General features: G+C 33.1%; 1 protein-coding gene and 1 long non-coding RNA gene across 3 annotated transcripts in view; one reads left to right on the forward strand and one right to left on the reverse strand.

Moving 5' to 3' along the window:
• Nucleotides 1-202: 202 nt before the first annotated feature.
• LOC148170850 (uncharacterized) overlaps nt 203-21,994 on the reverse strand; it is a 120,696-nt gene continuing 98,904 nt past the window's right edge. For both annotated transcript variants that reach the window (XM_088041429.1, XM_088041428.1), the window contains exons 3-7: nt 18,242-18,450; nt 9,776-9,911; nt 4,833-4,966; nt 1,949-2,165; nt 203-1,898 (exon numbers count right to left, since the gene is read on the reverse strand). In XM_088041429.1, coding sequence (XP_087897555.1) covers nt 1,759-1,898; nt 1,949-2,165; nt 4,833-4,966; nt 9,776-9,911; nt 18,242-18,450 — 836 coding nt within the window. In that variant the 3' untranslated portion in view covers nt 203-1,758. The remainder of the gene's footprint in view (nt 1,899-1,948; nt 2,166-4,832; nt 4,967-9,775; nt 9,912-18,241; nt 18,451-21,994) is intronic.
• LOC148170851 (uncharacterized) overlaps nt 9,067-21,994 on the forward strand; it is a 128,573-nt gene continuing 115,645 nt past the window's right edge. Inside the window, exon 1 of the long non-coding RNA XR_015770418.1 lies at nt 9,067-9,244. This is a non-coding gene — a long non-coding RNA (uncharacterized LOC148170851). The remainder of the gene's footprint in view (nt 9,245-21,994) is intronic.

The following is a 21,994-nucleotide window of genomic DNA, read 5'->3' on the forward strand; positions in this document are numbered from 1 at the left end:
GTGTAATAATATAAGCCTCAACATCAATTTATTGAACTCTTAAATCAACAAGCTGGATCTCAGTTTGGGGCTTTTGGTTGTTTGGTGTTGGAGGCGCTGCTATTTATGCTGCCTTGACGTTGCGCCAAATTCAATTTTTTTTTCCCAAGGACGAGGAATGAAAGTCGTTTAGTACATAATTAATTTATTATCAGATAGTCGTCGTAAAACATTTAATAATCATACAATTACATTTCACACGTATATTATGTACAATTTGTTATCAAATGAACTTTGTTGGGATCTTGTTGAAAAATCCCGACAAAATTCCCAAATCTACACTTCATTAAAGCAATTTATTGTCAAATCTACGAGCTTAGGATCTTAGGGCGTATTTCCTGTATCAAGAGTCGTCATCCAACTCGTAACAAAAAATGTGCATCTCTACGAAATCGTGTGAGTTTACTTTCTTATCAGTCATTTTGTGTGTAATCCAGCTACTTAAATAAAACCGAAAAATCTACGAATTTTCTAGCTCGAAGTGACAATCTTGCTCCCTTATCTTTATAATAGACAATAGCTTTTTCAAGGAAGACATTTTTGGCCATAATAGCCCGCGAACTGTTCTAGCAACAGTCATTTAAGCTATTTACCTAGTATAAGACTATCGTTAGCGTTAAATTTGCGATTTTATTCCTAGCCTAACTTCATGTATGACAAAATAGTAACAAAACCAACAGATTTATCCTAAGAAATTTGAATTTAGCGCCTTTATTTCTTGAATTTATTCGAACTGCTTCCTTCCGATTGCTTTGCTAGAGTCACTCAGTTACCCTCAATATTGACTCTGTTAGTTTGTTGATTGTAGCACTTCTTGTTCCCGTTTTACTATTTAACACCCCCAGCAAAGTTGTCCGAAGAAACCAAATCTGCTACTCTTAAAATGATTGTTTCTTGATTGTGAAATTATCTTAGAGGTTGCCAACAAAGTAAAGACACAGTTTCACATTAAACGAATAACATTCATAAGTGTCGTTTACAACTAGAAACAATTATGGAAAAAACGAGACATTCAGTTCAGTTGTACAGTCTGTGCGAGAAAAATATTCTTTAAATACATTCCGTATCAACAGTCCACGCAATTTAGAGGAAAAAAATGCTTGACACACCTCGCCTCTTTTTAATGATGCGGCGTAAACGCTAATTTGCGCGGACTACGAATGAAATTGATTGTTTAGTTTAATTGACGAGCGGTTTACAAGAGCACTGGTTTAAAACAATGAGCGTAACTTAAGTACAGTGCAAATTAGGCGTGTCGAACCGATAAAGTGTGCGGATCAAATATAGATACATCATATTCACATTGATTTTATGTACAGATTTATTTAAAACTTTGATAAACTAAACTTAAGTTTGTAACAATATGTTATACTTGTTCATTGTACAGTAAAAAATCAAAACAGTCATACAATTTTTTGTTTTTAGTTCTTGTTTTACTTTACCCTGCTAAAAGCTGTTGTGCTCTGGTTGAACCAGAGTACAGTAGGATCTCGAGTGGCGGACAAATTTCGTTGGCCGAATTTAGTGAAACGATTGAGAACCGGAAACTTTCACACGACTAGTCTACTGTTAGCAAAATTCGAACGAAACAGCAAAATTTACACACGTAACAAATGCAGCTGAGTAAAAAAATGGAACAATTGTGTAAATTTCGCTTCTACAGCACCATTCTATGTTTCGAGATAAGAAATCAAACCAATTCAACTTGTATCAACACATCTATAGATGATAAAACAACGAGATGAAAACCACGTTGATTATTTCAAAGGAATAAGAACTCGGAGGTTTGTTGCAACTCGACGAGATGTTGTTGTTGTTGGAGATGGCTTCGACGGGACCTTCAGTCATTTCAATTTCAACTGAAAAAAAGCAATCTCAAAGAACGAAGTTATTATAAAAACCATCTTACTTCTAACTGAGGTTTTTCTTTCATCAGCGAAAACTTCGTTCGGATTGATGTAGCCGGGGATTGTTGACATGCAGGTGAGGCGAAGTTCGCCGTCGTCTCCGACGTGAAGTTCGGAAACCTCAATCGCGAGTTGTTTGATGGAAGAGGCTTTCTGGTCGAAATAGCCGTGGCCGTGGACTATGCCGTTGGAGAACGACTTTGTCAGAGTGTCGGGGACCTGGAGGACAATTTCGATTAGCTTTAACGAGCTGCAAGTTTGAGTTTGAGGATCGCTATTTTTAACGTGTTGGGTTGGGTAGCAACGCCGTTTTTCTTCCATGAAAATGGGTCTGTTTGCACGTGGTAACGAGAGTGGCCTTTTTAAAGACGATCGATTCAGACATCAAAGTGATGAGGATAAAAAAGATTATTTCTGGGCATTTATTTAAAATTCGGGTAATGGTGGATTGTGTTTTAAGAGGTTCTTACTTTGAGAACTATTTTTACGATGTTATGGCGGCATTATTCAAAATAGTGAATCAAAATCTTCAAAATTTTGAGCGGGACATTTAAAATTTTACCGTAATAATATCTAAAAAATTAAGTTTTTGATTTTTAAAAAATCTAAAAACGATTTCATAGGTAAAAAATTGCGAGAAAAGCAATGGCAAAAACCGTTTTTTTTTATCTGTCGTAGTTTTCGAGATATTGAGAAAAATCGTTTTTGAGCCTCCGAAATTTTGACCCTCTGGCGACTACCCGAAATTTTAAACGCCTTTGAGTTATTTGTTGACTGACGAGAAAAATAAGAGTGGTTTTCAATTCAGCGCGAAATTCTGCAGAAAATAAGCCTTTCCAGCTCAAATTTCCACAACAAATAACCGAAGATATCGACCGAATTAGATTTTTAGAAGGAGATTTTTGGCTCATTTTTAAGAGGCTGTTTCGGGGAAAAACTGCGTTTAGTATTATTGAATTATATATTGATCGAAAGAGGAGCTTGAGATCTATCGACTGGCCAAATCTCAAATCGATCGGGCAAGTAGTTTACGAGGGGCGATCAAAAAACAAAAAATTGAAAATTTTTCATCGATTTAGTCCCAAATTTTTTTGCCCAAAAATTGACCATCAAATTTTTGACTTTTGAAAACTTATTCTGAAGCAAAATGAGCCGAGAAAAACGATGGCGCAAACCGTTTCTCAAAACCTTTTTTAGTTTCCGAGATACTAAACTTTAAAATTTTCCAACTCAAATCCAATATCCGAAACTTTAATCGCCCATAACTCAGTTGTATCTGGACCGATCTTAACGAATCTTAGATTTTTTAATTCTACGCAAAATTCTGCGTAAAATGAGTACTAATACTTTGAGATTACTCTATAAATAAGCGAGATAGCCACCGAGTCTGAATTAGAGACTGAAAAGCAGCTAACTTCTACATTGAAAAAATGAAAATAATAAATTCGAACTATCTGAGATCGATTTTTAGGTTAAAAAATTGCGAGAAAAACGAATCCGGAAAGGGTTTTGTTATATTTGCCATAATTCCGGAGAAATCGGGAAAAATCGAGAAAAATCGTGAAAAACCGTTTTCGGAGCATCAAAATTTTGACGACTACCGGAAATTTCAAACGCCTCTAACTCGGTTATTTATTTACCGACAAGAAAAATAAAGGTATTTTTGGATTCAGCGCAAAATTCTGCGTAAAATGAGCCCATCCAGCACGAATTTCCGTAACAAATAACCGAGATATCGACCAAATTACATTTTCAGAGGGTGATTTTAGGGTTATTTTCAAGACGCTATTACGGGGTGAAAACTGTGTTTAGTATTATTGAATTATACATAGATCGAAAGAGGAGCTTAAGATCTATCGACTGGCAAAATCTCAGATCGATCGGACAAGTAGTTTACGAGGGGCGATCGAAAAACAAAAAATTGAAAATTTTTCATCGATTGAGTCGGAACAATTTTTTGCTCAAAAAATTGACCATCGAATTTTTGACTTTTGAAAACTTATTCTGAAGCAGAATGAGCCGAGAAAAACGATGGCGCAAACCGTTTCTCAAAATCTTTATTAGTTTCGGAGATATCGAGCTTTGAAATTTTTCTAACTAAAAATCCATTATCCGAAATTTTGATCGCTCATAGCTCAGTTGTTTCTGGACCGATCTTAACGAATTTTGCATTTTTGGATTCTACGAGAAATTCTGCGTAAAATAAGTACAATTACGTTAAGCTTGCTTTATAAATAAGCGAGTTAGCGACCAAAATGACTAGAGAATGCATCCACACTCACAATCGCATGGCTCAAAACAAAATCAGTTTAATATACAGAGTGTTTATGTTTAGTAATAATCGAATTTTGAAAGAAGTTAAATACTTTTAGATTTTTTTGGTTCTAGGATCTGCGATTGACTAAGAATGTGATGAAGAAAATTTGAAGGTTGCTCTTAGAATTTTGTTTATTTAAATTGCCACGAATTTTGGGCGTCAGTTAACAACTTGAGCCAATATTTGTTAAACAAAAGTCGTACCGACAATACAGAGCACACTTCGCTTAACTTCTCCCCCAGAGCGTGGGCTCCATTGCATTAACTCATCAAATATTTATAATGTAAATGGCCTAAATAAAATATTCATCAAACTGAAATTTTATGTTCGTCAGTAGTTTGAAATCTCGTGGAAGTTTAGAGCTCATATTTATGCGAACATGCAGGTCGGGGGTCAAGTTGAAAAAATCGACGTTAACAGCACGCAAAAGCCGTGTAATTACAAGGTAAAGTTTAAAAACAGCAATTACAGCAAATCAGAGTATAAATTAAATTGATAACATGTAAACTAAATGTGTATTTGAGTGGGAAATCGTACAAGTCGGATCTAATTTACATTCGCGCACTCACCTTTTCATCATTAATTAGCCACGTAATGTGGGGCGGCGGCCGAGCGGCGGCGGTGGTGCAATTTGCTTCTAATACCTCCCCAATCTCGTAGGTACTTTTGTTGAAGGTTATTGTAGGGTCCTTGTCCTGCGGCTCTGTAAATCATTCGTTCAAATCGATAAATAATTAATGAGGAGCCACGTCGGGGCACAAATGAAATTTTCTTATTCAAAAATGCCACCACCAATAAGTATTCTCCTCTTTCTCCAAAAGAACAAAGTTAAATTAGCAAAGTTTAATTGCTTTCCTGCTTAATATTCTAATATTAAACGCAGACGTCGGTGTTTAATGCTCGGAATGATTAGAGAGACACTTTGGTATTCAGGTGTTGAAGCAATTTATGTTTGAGTAAACAAGTAAAGTGTGAGCTATGAAATCCTGCTATTAGTACTTATGGAAGTGACCGTTAAAGAAAATGTTGGCGCGGAACAAATTACTGTACTTAGTGGAAAGCGAAATCTGGGGACATTTTATGCTTTCATACAAACTACTACAATCTTGTAAAAGAATTTACGGTGAGTAGTTCAGGAGCACGGTATACGTCAGCGATGATGTGGATTATGGATTTTGTTCGCCTCTTTTATGGATGCTGGAGCGACATGTTATTAGATCTGGGGCTGTAGCATGGCAGAGTCATTTGTGCTTAAAGGCTAGTTTTCCTGCAGAGGTTTTATGTGAGCGCCTAATTTAAAATGCGGGTCTGTGATTAGTGCGTGCATTTTCGAAATTTCGTGGGTGTAAATCAGGCTTTCAATTCTTTAGGGACATAATTTGGGGATGTTTATACTTTTAACTCATTTATTAACTGTACAAAATTTCAAAATTCTAAGACATCAGACTCAGATTGGAGTTACAGACGCAGATTTTAAGAGGAATCCAGAAATTTCAAAATTCCAAATAAAAATTTCTATCTTTGGTTGTGTTCTAGCCGCAGCGATGAAATTTGTGGAGGTTACTACTTTTGACTCATTTATTAACTGTGCCAAAGTTCAGAATTCGGAAGCAACGTACTCAGATTTTAGAAATTTTTATTTTTAGAACAGACCAAAAAATTTTAAAACTCTATAAAAAAAATTGTATCATTGGTTGTGTTAGTGCTACAGCGATGAAATTTGGGGAAGTTGCTACTTTTAACTCATTTATTAACTGTAGCAAATTTAAAAATTTTAGGCCAACAGACTCAAATTTTAGAAATTTTTACTTTTAGATTGAACCAAAAAATTTCAAAATTCTACAAAAAAATTGTATTATTGGTTGTGTTAGTGCTACAGCGATGAAATTTGAGACGGTTACTACTCTTAATTCATGTATTAACTGTAGCAAATTTCAAAATTCTAAAGCAACAGACTCAGATTTTAGAAATTTTTATTTGTAATACGAATTAAGAAATATTAAAATTTTACAAAAAATATTGTATTATCGGTTGTGTTAGTGCTACAGCAACGAAATTTGCGGAGATTGCTACTCTTAACTTATTTATTAGCTGTACCAAATTTCAAAATTTTGAGGCAACAGACTTAGATTTTAGAAATTTTTATTTTTAGAACGAGTCAAAAAGTTTCAAAATTCTGTAAAAAAAATTGTATTATTAGTTGTGTTAGCGCTACAGCAATGAAATTTGGATAAGTTTTTAGATTTTAGAAATTTTTATTTGTAATACAAATCAAGAAATTTCAAAATTCTACAAAAAATATTGTATTATCGGTTGTGTTAGTGCTACAGCAACGAAATTTGCGGAGATTGCTACTCTTAACTTATTTATTAGCTGTACCAAATTTCAAAATTTTGACGCAACAGACTTAGATTTTAGAAATTTTTTTTTAGAACGAATTAAAAAGTTTACAAATTCTGTAAAAAAAATGTATTATTAGTTGTGTTAGCTCTACAGCGATGAAATTTGGAGAAGTTGCTGCTCTAAACTCATTTATTAACTGTATCAAATTTCAGAATTGTGAGCCCACAGACTCAGATTTTAGAAATTTTTATTTGTAATACGAATCAAGAAATTTCAAAATTCTACAAAAAATATTGTATTATCGGTTGTGTTAGTGCTACAGCAACGAAATTTGCGGAGGTTGCTACTTTTAACTCATTTATTAGCTGTACCAAATTTCAAAATTTTGAGGCAACAGACTTAGATTTTAGAAATTTTTATTTTTAGAACGAATCAAAAAGTTTCAAAATTCTGTAAAAAAAATTGTATTATTAGTTGTGTTAGCGCTACAGCAATGAAATTTGGAGAAGTTGTTTCTCTGTCCTCATTTATTAACTGTATCAAATTCCAAAATTCTGAGGCCAGAGACTCAGATTTTAGAAATTTTTATTTGTAATACGAATCAAGAAATTTCAAAATTCTACAAAAAATATTGTATTATCGGTTGTGTTAGTGCTGCAGCAACGAAATTTACGGAGGTTGCTAATCTTTACTTATTTATTAGCTGTACCAAATTTCCAAATTTTGAGGCAACAGACTTAGATTTTAGAAATTTTTATTTTTAGAACGAATTAAAAAGTTTCAAAATTCTGTAAAAAAAATTGTATTATTAGTTGTGTTAGCGCTACAGCAATGAAATTTGGAGAAGTTGCTTCTCTGTCCTCATTTATTAACTGTATCAAATTCCAAAATTCTGAGGCCACAGACTCAGATTTTAGAAATTTTTATTTGTAATACAAATCAAGAAATTTCAAAATTCTACAAAAAATATTGTATTATCGGTTGTGTTAGTGCTACAGCAACGAAATTTGCGGAGATTGCTACTCTTAACTTATTTATTAGCTGTACCAAATGTGAAAATTTTGAGACAACAGACTCAAATTTTAGAAATTTTTATTTTTAGAACGAATCAAAAAGTTTCAAAATTTTAGAAAAAAAAAAGTTTAATTGGTTGTGTTAGCGCTACAGAGATGAAATTTGGGAAAATTGATGCTCTTAAGTCATTTATTCACTGTGCCAAATTTCAAAATTCTAAAACAACACACTCAGATTTTAGAAATTTTTGGAACGAACCAAAAGGTTCCAATGTAAAAAAAAACTGTATTATTAGTTGTGTTAGCGCTACAGCAATGAAATTTGGAGAAGTTGTTTCTCTGTCCTCATTTATTAACTGTATCAAATTCCAAAATTCTGAGGCCAGAGACTCAGATTTTAGAAATTTTTATTTGTAATACAAATCAAGAAATTTCAAAATTCTACAAAAAATATTGTATTATCGGTTGTGTTAGTGCTACAGCAACGAAATTTGCGGAGGTTGCTACTCTTAACTTATTTATTAGCTGTACCAAATTTCAAAATTTTGACGCAACAGATTTAGATTTTAGAAATTTTTTTTTAGAACGAATCAAAAAGTTTACAAATTCTGTAAAAAAAATGTATTATTAGTTGTGTTAGCTCTACAGCGATGAAATTTGGAGAAGTTGCTGCTCTAAACTCATTTATTAACTGTACCAAATTTCAGAATTCTGAGCCCACAGACTCAGATTTTAGAAATTTTTATTTGTAATACGAATCAAGAAATTTCAAAATTCTACAAAAAATATTGTATTATCGGTTGTGTTAGTGCTGCAGCAACGAAATTTGCGGAGGTTGCTAATCTTTACTTATTTATTAGCTGTACCAAATTTCCAAATTTTGAGGCAACAGACTTAGATTTTAGAAATTTTTATTTTTAGAACGAATTAAAAAGTTTCAAAATTCTGTAAAAAAAAGTGTATTATTAGTTGTGTTAGCGCTACAGCAATGAAATTTGGAGAAGTTGCTGCTCTAAACTCATTTATTAACTGTACCAAATTTCAAAATTTTCAGGCAACAGACTCAACTTTTAGACATTTTTATTTGTAATACCCACCAAAAAATTTCAAAATTGTACAAAAAAATTGTATTATCGGTTGTGTTAGTGCTACAGCGATGAAATTTGCGGAGGTCGCTACTTTTAACTCATTTATTAGCTGTACCAAATTTCAATTTTGACGCAACCGACTCAGATTTTAGAAATTTTTATTTTTAGGACAGACCAAAAAAATTTAAAATTTTATAAAAAAAATTGCAGCATTGATTGTGTCGGCACCACAGCAATAAAATGTTAAAATCTGTAGCTTTTGTGACCATTTGCAACCTAAATCAACTCCATATTATTGTTTCCTAACTCCAACTCCACCAAATTCGAATTTCAAAAGCCCCGCGCTAGAGCTCGAATGAGATGGCTGTGGAAGTGTCGGTAAGTGTGCAAGTGTTGTCATTCAAAGTGCCGACTTCCAAATTCCACTCAAAAACACAGTGTTTCGTGTTCCTACGTGAATTTTAGTGTTCTAAAACATTAATGGGAGTGTTCCAAGTGTTCTGCGCGTGTTCACCAGCCAAAACGACGGAAATTAAGGTAAATTTCAAGACTTTTCCAACAAAAGCGGGTTTGGTCTATTTTTACCAACAAAGGGGAGTTGGGATGCAGCGTCAAATGACATTATTTTTAAATTACTTTTGAAATTGTTCATAAAAAAGAGCTCATTGCTTTAAATCCACTCTCTTATATAAATATTTAAAAAATTTTGAGTGTAAATCAATTCAATTCTATGGAGAGAAAGTTAGGGGAAAATTGAATGTTGCGATTTTTGAGGTTAACGCATTGGTAAAGTTGGGTGCCTAAACACCTCCCACTAATGAAGAATTCATGAAAAAACTGTTCCAAAAAGATTTCAATGAGGATTTAACAATTTTCGCCAGTTTTGCTGCGAACTGTTTCCAATAAAAATCGCTAGGATCTGCAACCAACATTACACTTGATGATCTGATGTCTAAAATTGCTCCTTTGTAAAGCAGTGAATTCTCTGCAGGAAAAACCAATAACTTGCTTTCCGTCATTTCTAAACTTAAAAACAACAAATTTCCCTGCTCGGCTGACCGCACTTACCTATAACCGTAAGATCCTTGCTCTTCGAGTCCTTTGTAAAAATCGGCGTTTCCATGGAGACCAGGCAGGAATATGATCCCGATGCTGAAAAATCTAATTTGGAGAGCTGTATTTGCATGTCGCTCGTATTTGCTTTCTGCAACAATAAGTAACGCATTGAAAGATATTTCCCTCTGCAGCTCGTCATTAAAACCGGTAAAATGCAGCGCGGATCCGAAAGTGGCCCCATTAAAATTTCACGTTTGAATTTATTTATTAGCTCACCGAGTGATGTTTCGTATCGGAAAAGACGAAATGTGTGCGAATCAGTAGCGTAAAGTAAACCCATGAAAATGAGTTTTCGGTGGCACTTTGAAGAATCTGTTTACCGTTCTTTTTGCCGAGCCCTTATCGATAATTCTCAAAGTAAAGTATGGGGAAAATCGAGCTTATACTTGTTTCTTCAAGTTTCTCCAGAGATTCAGTCGACATCTGTTTGATTATACGGACGGCGGTGACCGGTGCTATCACAGGATTTCCTTCGAACCGGCTTACCGAAACCGAATATTTGATGAGATGGACGCTAAAGTGAATATTGTCTAATGTATTCATGACAGTACGTCTGGATTGTACAATATTCATGTAAATTGGAGAATTTAAATTAGATTAGCTCCGCAAACTCGCCAAATCGCTAATTGAAAAATGGTGGAGGCGCCCACCTGCACAAGATTCTTGTTATTCAATTGGAAATATAAATTACGATGACAATCCTCTTGTTTAGAACTTCGACGTTCTGCGCGTCACATTCGTCTTAATTTACCCTTAATATACGACTTAGCATCTGCTTTGCACCTTTTGGTAAGATCCGACTTTGGCGGGCAAAGTTTCCAACTGCTGCGGTTGGGAGCCACTTCGGTTGGTGTTAATCACATTTTGTCGGAGCTTAAATGACGTAAACTAATTAGACGTAGTTTTAGAAAAATCCTAACTTATATGTGTCTAGAGATAATTCCGAAATAATGAAGTAATTTGAAAGTTGAGCGCGATGAAAATAGCGGAAGACGCGTTGAAATATTAGACGCGAGAGAACTTGCATCATTAAAATGTTAATTACAATTTGGAAAGAAAATGCTTTGTTCTCGAATTATCAGTTTTGTTACAACACCGTTTGACTTTTATTACTCCACCCCTTGCATATGTGGAAATGCGGGGACTGGAAAACATGCAAATACGCTGCTGAAAAAGGGGTGAAATTGACGCGGGGACTGGATAAACTCCGAGGACGAAAAGTTTCCAGTTCGGAAAATTATTGCGAATAAATTGCATTGAAATTAAGTGGAGTTTCTTTTTAGAGCTCTGATTGAATTTCAATGTCGAAGTTGGGTCAAACCGTCGTCATTGTTATCGACAGATCATTTTTCATTTCTAGTTTATAATAACAAAACTCCTAATAAATAGCAATCCAATTAAACTCGTAAGTTATCGCAACTCGATTCTCATTATTCCAACAACTTATAAATCTGAAATAATCAGGACGCTGATTGATTTATTAAAACTCTGCACTGAGAGCTTATTTCGACCAGTTTGTCCCCGAAATTTGTACCCGTCAATTTGTCCCCGACAATTCGTCTCTTACCAATTCGTCCCCGGTTCTTTCGTCCCCAATGCAATTTGCCCCCATTTTAATTCGTCAAGGTGTGATTTTTGATAATAATTGAAGAATAGGAATTATAGAGGGTCCGGCAATACTTGTGTCCAACCCCAAAATCGTTAAAGATAAAATTTTGAAAGTTTGCATACGCTCATAGTTGACAAAGCTCTAGAAGCTGACTCAAAAATTTGTTTTTAATCGCTGATAGTTTTGATTTCGCGACGCCTGTTACTTGTAACTGGTGACAACAGGTCCGGATTTTAGAAATTTTTATTTTTAGCACATCCCAAAAAGTTTCAAAATTCTCTTAAATAATTTGTACTTTCGGTTGTGTTAGCGCTACAGCGAGGAAATTTTTGAAGGTTGATACGCTTATCTATTTATTAACTGTACCAAATTTTAAAATTTTAGGGCAACAAACTCGGATTTTAGAAATTTTTATTTTTAAAACAAACCGAAAATGTTTGAAAATTCTCTTAAAAAAAAATTGTGGTTTTGGTTGTGTTAGCGCTACAGCAATGAAATTTAGGGAGATTGATACTCCTAACTCCTTTATTAACTGTACTAAATTTCAAAATTTTGAGACAACATACTCAAATTTTAGAAATTTTGATTTTTAGCACAATCCAAAAAGTTATTTTCTTAAAAAAATTGTAGGTACTTTTGGTTGTGTTAGCGCTACTGCAATGAAATTTGGGACGGTTACTACTCGTAACTTAATTATTATCTGTATCAAATTTCAAAATTCTGAGACAACAGACTCAGATTTTAAAAATTTTTATTTTTAGTACAAACCAAAAAGTTTCTAAATTATCTTAAAAAAAATGTACTTTTGGTTGGGTTAGCGCTACAGCGATGAAATTTGAAGAGGTTGCTACTCTTGATTTATTTATTAACTGTACCAAATTTCGAAATTCTGAGACAACAGGCCCGGATTTAAAAAAAAAATATTTTTAGAACGAACCAAAAAGTTTAAAAATTCTCTTAAAAAAATTGTACTTTTGGTTGTGTTAGCGCTACAGCGATGAAATTTGGGAAGGTTTCTACTCTTGACTCATTTATAAACTGTACCAAATTTCGAAATTCTGAGACAACAGGCCCGGATTTAAAAAAAATATATTTTTAGAACGATCCAAAAAGTTTAAAAATTCTCTTAAAAAAATTGTACTTTTAGTTGTGTTAGCGCTACAGCGATGAAATTTGGGAAGGTTTCTACTCTTGACTCATTTATTAACTGTCCCAAATTTCGAAATTCTGAGACAACAGGCCCGGATTTAAAAACAAAATATTTTTAGAACGAACCAAAAAGTTTAAAAATTCTCTTAAAAAAATTGTACTTTTGGTTGTGTTAGCGCTACAGCGATGAAATTTGGGAAGGTTTCTACTCTTGACTCATTTATAAACTGTACCAAATTTCGAAATTCTGAGACAACAGGCCCGGATTTAAAAAAAATATATTTTTAGAACGATCCAAAAAGTTTAAAAATTCTCTTAAAAAAATTGTACTTTTAGTTGTGTTAGCGCTACAGCGATGAAATTTGGGAAGGTTTCTACTCTTGACTCATTTATTAACTGTCCCAAATTTCGAAATTCTGAGACAACAGGCCCGGATTTAAAAAAAATATATTATTAGAACAATCCAAAAAGTTTAAAAATTCTCTTAAAAAAATTGTACTTTTAGTTGTGTTAGCGCTACAACGATGAAATTTGGGAAGGTTTCTACTCTTCACTCATTTATTAACTGTACCAAATTTCGAAATTCTGAGACAACAGGCCCGGATTTAAAAAAAATATATTATTAGAACAATCCAAAAAGTTTAAAAATTCTCTTAAAAAAATTGTACTTTTAGTTGTGTTAGCGCTACAGCGATGAAATTTGGGAAGGTTTCTACTCTTGAGTCATTTATTAACTGTACCAAATTTCGAAATTCTGAGACAACAAACCAAAAAGTTTAAAAATTGTCTTAAAAAAATTGTACTTTTAGTTGTGTTAGCGCTACAGCGATGAAATTTGGGAAAGTTTCTACTCTTGACTCATTTATTAACTGTATCAAATTTCAAAGTTCTGAGACAACAGGCCCGGATTTTAGAAATTTTTATTTTTAGCACAAACCAAAAAGTTTCAAAATTCTTTTGTACTTTTGGTTGTTAGCGCTACAAATTAATAAGGGTCTGACAAAGAATTAAACAATTATTATTATTGTTGTTTGAAAGAAATTGCAAATAATTTTCAATGATCGGAAAAATATGTCTTTTTGATCAGATGAAGAGAACGTCTAAAAATAAATTTGAATGAGCGCTTGCAAGCAAAGCTTTCAGGAGCAAATTTTATTGGACAAATTTTCAATTGGACGAAGTAAAACTGGGGACGAAAAGGTTTCGAGACCAATTGCCGGGGACAAATCAAGGTATTAATTACTATTTCGAACCGGCGAATTAGTAATTTATGTTTAATTTCATTTCTGTCAAACCAGCGACTAAATCTCGACCTATTCTAATTTAAATGGTTTTCGATCGCACGGTGTTAAGCGGGATTTACAGTTCTGGATTTGTAATATGTAACAGAACTGGTGACTCGTGTGATTTAAAGGTTCACCCAACGATCGAACGTCGAAATGCTTGTAAATTGTCGTTGACACCAAAGTTAAAAAACGGATTTTGTGCCTAGCAATTTCTGATTTTCGACCGACTCAACTTCAAAGAAGCAACTCGTTTAAAGTGATGTAAAACACCGCGAGTTTCTGCGTTCAAAGCACTACAATACGAACAAAAATGTTTAATAATGAGGACAATAAAGTTGGAAACAGAGGCAGAGTTTGGAAGTCTGAAGGGGCTCGTTCACGATCACGATCAATCAAGTTGTGCAACAATTTGGTGTGGGAATTGCTAAGTTTGTTTAAAGTATGTGAGAGGAACACGGATAAGCTAATATCGATAAGAAATTGTTATCGAAAACGACAAAAATTGTCTATAAATCTCTAACAAAAATAATCAACTATTTATTTAAAATAAGTAAGTAGTTAAGCACATCTTTAAAGTTCTAACTATGTATATGGGACTATTTAATTAAAAATAAACTTCCATTAAGGCGCACCTGCATTTTCCCATAACTATCGATCGCAAAGTCAATTAATTTGTTTTCCATATTCAGCAAAACTTGTAAAATATTGTAAAAAGCGCTGTAAAAATCCCGTATCCCGATCCCTTTTATTAAATAAAACAAAACGAAAAGTTTAATTACAAAAAGGGCTCAGTAGAATCAAAGTGAACATTGTTAGCCATAATAAACTCTCTTTTACAATTACGCTGTACGTGTTTATTCGCACATTCAACAATGGGACTCAAGACCGGCCGAAACAAAGCGTACATAATAACGCTGCTTTAAAGGGCTATAAACCTTTAAGGACGAATTTCTATGATAAAAAACTGTCGGGGAATATGACCGTGCTGAATGCAGCTGCTGCTAAACATAAAAATGAGGGGAAATGCCGAACCTGCACAACTTCAGACTATTTTCGGGGTTTGAATAATTCATGATGGAACTTACTTATCTACCCTTTCGGGGGTTATTACTTATTAACTGTTGCTTGTTCGGCATTATCGGAGGCTCAATTTTTAAATTACGTGAGTTTTACCCGGCGCATCCACCATTTTTGTCTGGTGCTAATAAAGAGAATCGAAGGCTTTAACGAGAGCGTGTAATTAATAGCCAATTTTGAAAAGTTGCACGAAACTTGAAGTGTTCTTTCAGTTTTGCGTTGCAACAAAAACAGCAAAGTATCTATTTTCCATCTAAACGACTAGACTCTTCAACAAAAACTGCGCAGTTTGAAAGCATCTCCATTACCTCGTCTGGCGGACATTTGAATAACCAAACGCTCGCCGTGTTCAGACAAAGAAAGTTGAATGTTACTTTTGACTCATTTATTAACTGTGCTAAATTTTAAAATTTTAGGGCAACAGATTCAGATTTTAGTAATTTTTATTTTTAGGTCGAACCAACAAGTTTCAAAATTTTATAAAAAACATTGTATTTTTAATTGTATTAGCGCCACAGTGATGAAATTTAGGGAGTTTACTACTCTTGACTCATTTATTAACGGTACCAAATTTTAAAATTCTGAGACAACAGACTCAGATTTTAGAAATTTTTATTTTTGGAACGAACCAGAAAGGTTCAAAATTCTTAAAAAAAAGTACTTTTGGTTGTGTTAGCCCTACAACGATGAAATTTGGGAAGGTTGCTACTCTTATCTCGTTTATTAACTGTACCAAATTTTAAAATTCTGAGACAACAGCTTCAGTTTTGGAAATTTTTATTTTTAGGACAAACGAAAAAGTTACAAAATTTTATAAAAAACATTGTATTTTTAATTGTGTTAGCGCCATAGTGATGAAATTTAAGGAGTTTACTACTCTTGACTCATTTATTAACGGTACCAAATTTTAAAATTCTGAGACAACAGACTCAGATTTTAGAAATTTTTATTTTTTGAACGTACCAAAAAGATTCAAAATTCTTAAAAAAAATTGTACTTTTGGTTGTGTTAGCCCTACAGCGATGAAATTTGGGGAGGTTGCTACTCTTATCTCATTTATTAACAGTACCAAATTTTAAAATTTTAGGGCAACAGATTCAGATTTTAGAAATTTTTATTTTTAGGTCGAACCAAAAAGTTTTAAAATTTTATAAAAAACATTGTATTTTTCATTGTGTTAGCGCCACAGCGATGAAATTTAGGGAGTTTTTTACTACTCTTGACTCATTTATTAACGGTACCAAATTTTAAAATTCTGAGACAACAGACTCATATTTTAGAAATTTTTATTTTTTGAACGTACCAAAAAGATTCAAAATTCTTATAAAAAATTGTACTTTTGGTTGTGTTAGCCCTACAGCGTTGAAATCTGGGGAGGTTGCTACTCTTATCTCATTTATTAACTGAACCAAATTTTAAAATTTTAGGGCAATAGATTCAGATTTTAGAAATTTTTATTTTTAGGTCGAACCAAAAAGTTTCAAAATTTTATAAAAAACATTGTATTTTTAATTGTGTTAGCGCCGCAGCGATGAAATTTAGGGAGTTTACTACTCTTGACTACCAAATTTTAAAATTCTGAGAAACAGCTTCAGTTTTTGTAAATTTTTATTTTTAGGACAAACCAAAAAGTTTCAAAATTTTGTAAAAAAAATTGTATCTTTGGTTGTGTTAGTGCTACAGCGATGAAATTTAGGGAGGTTAAAACTCTTAACACATTTATTAACTGTACTAAATTTCAAAATTCTGAAACAACATTCTCAGTTTTTAGAAATTTTTATTTTTAGCACAAACCAAAAAGTTTCAAAATTATATAAAAAATTGTACTTTTGGATGTGTCAGGCCTACAGCAATGAAATTTGGGGAGGTTAATATTTTTAACTTATTTATTAACTGTACCAAATTTACAAATTCTGAGACAACAGACTAAGATTTTGGAAATTTTTATTTTTAGGACAAACCAAAAAAATTCAAAATTCTTGAAAAAAAAATGTATTTTTAATTGTGTTAGCGCTACAGCGATGAAATTTGGTGAGGTTACTACTCTTAACTCATTTAGTAACTGTACCAAATTTTAAAATTTTAAGGCGACAAATTTAGATTTTAGAAATTTTTATTTTTAGGACGAACCAAAAAGTTTCTAAATTCGACAAAAAAATTGTATTATTGGTTGTGTTAGGGCTAGAGCGATGAAATTTGGAGAGATTACTACTCTTGACTCATTAATTAACTGTATTAAATTTCAGAATTCTGAGACAACAGACTCAGATTTGAAAATTTTTTATTTTTAGTTACAAAACCAAAAAGTTTCAAAATTCTTTCAAAAAATGTGTGCTTTTGGTTCTGATAGCGCTACAGCGATGAAATTTGGGGATGTTGATACTTTTGTCTGATTTATTAACTGTACAAAATTTCAAAACTTTGAGACAACAGGCCCGGATTTTGGAAATTTTTATTTTTACGACGAACTAAAAAATTTCATAATTTTACAAAAAAATTGGATTCTACTGCGATGAAATTTGAAGAGGTTGATACTCATCTTAGCTCACTTATTAACTTTTTCAAATTTTAAAATTCTAAATTAGACTCTTGAACAAAAACTGCGCAATTTGAAAGCACATCTCCATTACCTCGTCGGACATTTGAATAACCAAGCGCCTGCCGTGTTCAGACAAAGAAAGTTGAATGTTTTTCGCTATTAAAAGAAAAAATTCGGTTCGCACGAGTCTAATCCCTGAGCCGAGGAGCTCAACTTGAATGCGGTTTTCTTGTAATTGTGCATTCGTACTTCTCTATTTTGTTATTAAATTTAACTGAGCGGTAATAAACATGTAGCGCTAAACTTGCACTAAATCATGCACATTTTATGGATATCGCCGAGCTCTTCTAATTTATAGCGGTAATGTGAATATTCACAAACGCGCGAAGATAAAAATTCGATTTATTTCCCCGAAAGCACATAGAACACTGTTTCTTAACACGTAATGAGCACTTTGGAGAATTGATCGCGGGAATTGTCAATGAACATGTTTTCTTTCGGTTGGAAATGTCCAGTTCAGTGAACTAAAACACGCCTCATCTCAGAAAATTTTATATCTTTTTTATAGCCGAGGCATTGTCGGTCCAAGTTTATCCGAAACAGATCCGACGGACGTCACAAATCCCAACAAACCATCAATAAAGCGGCACTTCATTATATCGCAATGATTTCTGTCGTTTTCGTCCGGTTTTATTTATTACGTATCGGTTAAAGTGGCTCGTCATACCTTTCAAAGGACCTATCTAAAGTATTCTTACATTTAAGTCGGCTCCTGACGTCGGGAAGTATCTAAATGGGGGTTTTCGTCCTTTGATATACTGAAAGATCTTGTTCCCTCCTTTCTGCCACTCAACTTTGTAGAGTTGCTCAGGAGGCACGCTGTGTTCGCACTTTAAGATCACATCGCCACCTCGGATTGCGTACCGGGGCATTATCAGTTCCAAACGTTCTATATTGCAGAGGATGCCTGCAAAGAAAAACACGTTTATAGTAATGACACTAACAACGAACAAGCAAGTCTCAATGGCTCAGTGTTGTGCGAAATTGCATTTACACGTCGTATTTTGTTGCATTTTCTTCTCATACATCTAATATAAAGCACGTTCCTGTCTGCTTGAGATCAAAGACGCGCTTTATATTTACGTAATTTGAAATGAAACAAGCGTAAATATGATTGCTACGTAAAACCAGGGAATTTGCAGTCGGGCTAGGCAGTCTCCCACATAAAGGAACCCAGTCAGTGTTAAATAACGTCGCACCAAATACCATCTCGGTGGCAGAACAAAACGCTTTAAATAAAAATCATTTTAAAGAAGACGGGAACGGGAAAACACGCTTGAGGAAATAAGCTTCTCGGCACGGGTAAGCATATGAGGAGCTGGCGGAGGAAATCGCAAATAATGACAGTAGATGCACCTACAGCCGGGGATAAAAAATCTTGGGCGGCATTTTTCTGACATGTTGATATTATTGTCGTTGTTCTTGCTGACGTTTAAAACTTTACAGTGTTGACAAGTTTGTTTAGAATGAAATATTTTTGGTATAGAATGGTAAGTTTCTGCAATATTTTTACTTTTAGAGCAAACCCAAAAATTTCAAAATTTTATAAAAAAAATTGTATCTTTGGTTGAGGCAGTGCTAGAGCGATGAAATTTGGGGAGATTGGTAATCTTAACCCATTTATTAACTGTGCAAAATTTCAAAATTCTAAGACAACAGACTCAGATTGGAGCTACAGACGGAGGAATCCAGAAATTTTAAAATTCCAAATAAAAATTTTTATCTTTGGTTGTCTTCTAGCCACAGCGATGAAATTTGTTGAGGTTACTACTTTTGACTCATTTATTAACTGAACCAAATTTTAAAATTCTGAAGCAACAGACTCAGATTTTAGAAATTTGTATTTTTGAGACGAACTAAAAAGTTTCAAAATTCTATAAAAAAAATTGTATCTTTGGTTGCGTTAGCATTACAGGGATGAAATTTGGGGAGGTTGATACTCTTAACTCGTTCATTAACTGTAATTTTAAAATTTTGAAGCAATAGACTTGGAAGTTTTTGGAAATTTTTATTTTTAGGATAAGTTAAAAAGTTTTAAAATTCTATAAAAAAATGTATTTTTAGTAGTGTTAGCGCTACAAAGATGAAATTTGGGAAGGTTGCTACTCTTAACTCATTTAGTAGCTGTACCAAAATTTAAAATTCTGAGACAACAGACTCAGATTTTATATTTTAATTTTTTGGACGGACCAAAAAATTTCAAAATTTTATAAAAAAAAAATAATTATTGGTTGTGTTAGCGCTTCTGCGATGAAATTTGAGGAGGTTGATACTTTTAACTCATTTATTAATTGTACTAAGTTTCAAAATTTTTGGGCAACAGACTCAGATTTTAGAAATTTTTATTTTTAGCGTAAACCAAAAAATTTCAAAATTTTCTTAAGAAAATTGTACTTTTGGTTGTGTTTGTGCTACTGCGATGAAATTTGGGGAGGTTACTAATATTGACCCATTAATTAACTGTAGCAAATTTTAAAATTATAGGACAACAAACTCAGATTTTAGAAATTTTTATTTTTAGATCTAAAAAGTTTCAAAATTCTATAAAAAAATGTATTTTTGGTTGTGTTAGCGCTACAGAGATGAAATTTGGGAAGGTTGCTACTCTTAACTCATTTAGTAGCTGTACCAAAATTTAAAATTCTGAGACAACAGACTCAGATTTTATATTTTAATTTTTTTGGACGGACCAAAAAATTTCAAAATTTTATAAAAAAAAAATAATTATTGGTTGTGTTAGCGCTTCTGCGATGAAATTTGAGGAGGTTGATACTTTTAACTCATTTATTAATTGTACTAAGTTTCAAAATTTTTGGGCAACAGACTCAGATTTTAGAAATTTTTATTTTTGGCGCAAACCAAAAAATTTCAAAATTTTCTTAAGAAAATTGTACTTTTGGTTGTGTTTGCGCTACTGCGATGAAATTTTTGGAGGTTACTACTCTTGACCCATTAATTAACTGTAGCAAATTTTAAAATTATGAGGCAACAAACTCAGATTTTAGAAATTTTTATTTTTTAGATCCAAAAAGTTTCAAAGTTTTATAAAAAAAAATGGTACTTTTGGTTGTGTTAGCCTTACAGCGATAAAATTTGGGGAGGTTGCTACTCTTGACTCATTTATTAACTGTACTAAATTTTAAAATTCTTATAGTAGGGGAGCCCACGATGCTAAATCGGGATTTACTCGAGCGTCATAGAGCCTTCTGGGCTGCGAAGCTTAGATGATAAGAAAAAAAAAATGTCATATAATATATACCTTTTGATCGGTGGGGGGAGCGGCTATAGATTTTCAAAAATGTAAAAAAAAACTGTTGCATGGACATACTCGAGCGCGTCAGATATTGATATCATCCATGTCCTACATATTTCTAAAAATGTATGTATGTTAATCTGATTGTTTCCATGATGGCGGTGATCGTCTGTAAGGGTTAAAAATGAAAAAAAAAAAAATTTGATCGAGCGCGTCAGATTTTCTAAGGACATGTTAAGTGAACCTAAAAAAAAGCTCTTATATGATAATCTGACGATTTGTATGTGACGCAAACTCTCAGCCATTATTAGGATGTGCAAAAAAAAATCGCTACTTTGAAATACTCAAGCGCGTCAGATTAAGATATATATCGTTTATCTTTATACCCTAGACATGCTATTACATAATCTGACGATTATCTGAAGGGATTCGCCTAATCTGATAATTAAACAATTTTTTTTTTATTTTTTTAAATCGTTGAACTTAATTAATTGAAAAGCACAAGAAATAGCATGCAAATAAAAAAGTGTAGGTTTTTTTAAATAGAATACTTGTATTTATAAGAAAATAATTATAAGAAATTAAATTATAAATATAGGCATCACGTATCTGCACGCATTAAACTTTATCGGTGAATTTTTATTACTTCGGCTTGTGGAAATCGTCAGATTATATGTTTTTCGTAATCCTTGAATTATTCCCTTCAAAATAAAAAAAAGTTCAGCCACGCTCGAGAATGTCACGATGACGTTTTTTTTTTACAACTTTGTAGCTCTCCCCCTTTTTTATGTCACTCTCAAATTGTCAGATTAGTGGAATATATGCGTTTTATTATGTAACTAACTCATCCTACCTTAATCTGTCGAGCTCGAGAATTTCAGATGATCAATTTTTTTTTACTAATCTGATCCTTTATCCTTGACGAGCGGCTATATATATGGAGCTCATGTTTGGTGGAAGTACTTAACCGGGTACAAGGATTCTCCCTGTATATTAATCTGCCACGCTTTAGTAAATCCCGAAATCCCCGCTTGGGCTCCCCTACTATTAGACATCAGACTCAGATTTTCGAAGTTTTTATTTTTAGGGCAAACCTAAAAGTTTAAAAAACTTAGAAAAGAAATTGTTTCTTTGGTTGTGTTTGCGCTACAGCGATAAAATTTAAAAATTTGTGACTTTGGTGACGATTTCCCACCTA

This window comes from Gnatocerus cornutus, chromosome 7 (genome assembly GCF_029298725.1).
Source record: "Gnatocerus cornutus isolate USDA-ARS CGAHR chromosome 7, icGnaCorn1.1, whole genome shotgun sequence".
NCBI classification, from domain to species: Eukaryota; Metazoa; Arthropoda; class Insecta; order Coleoptera; family Tenebrionidae; genus Gnatocerus; species Gnatocerus cornutus.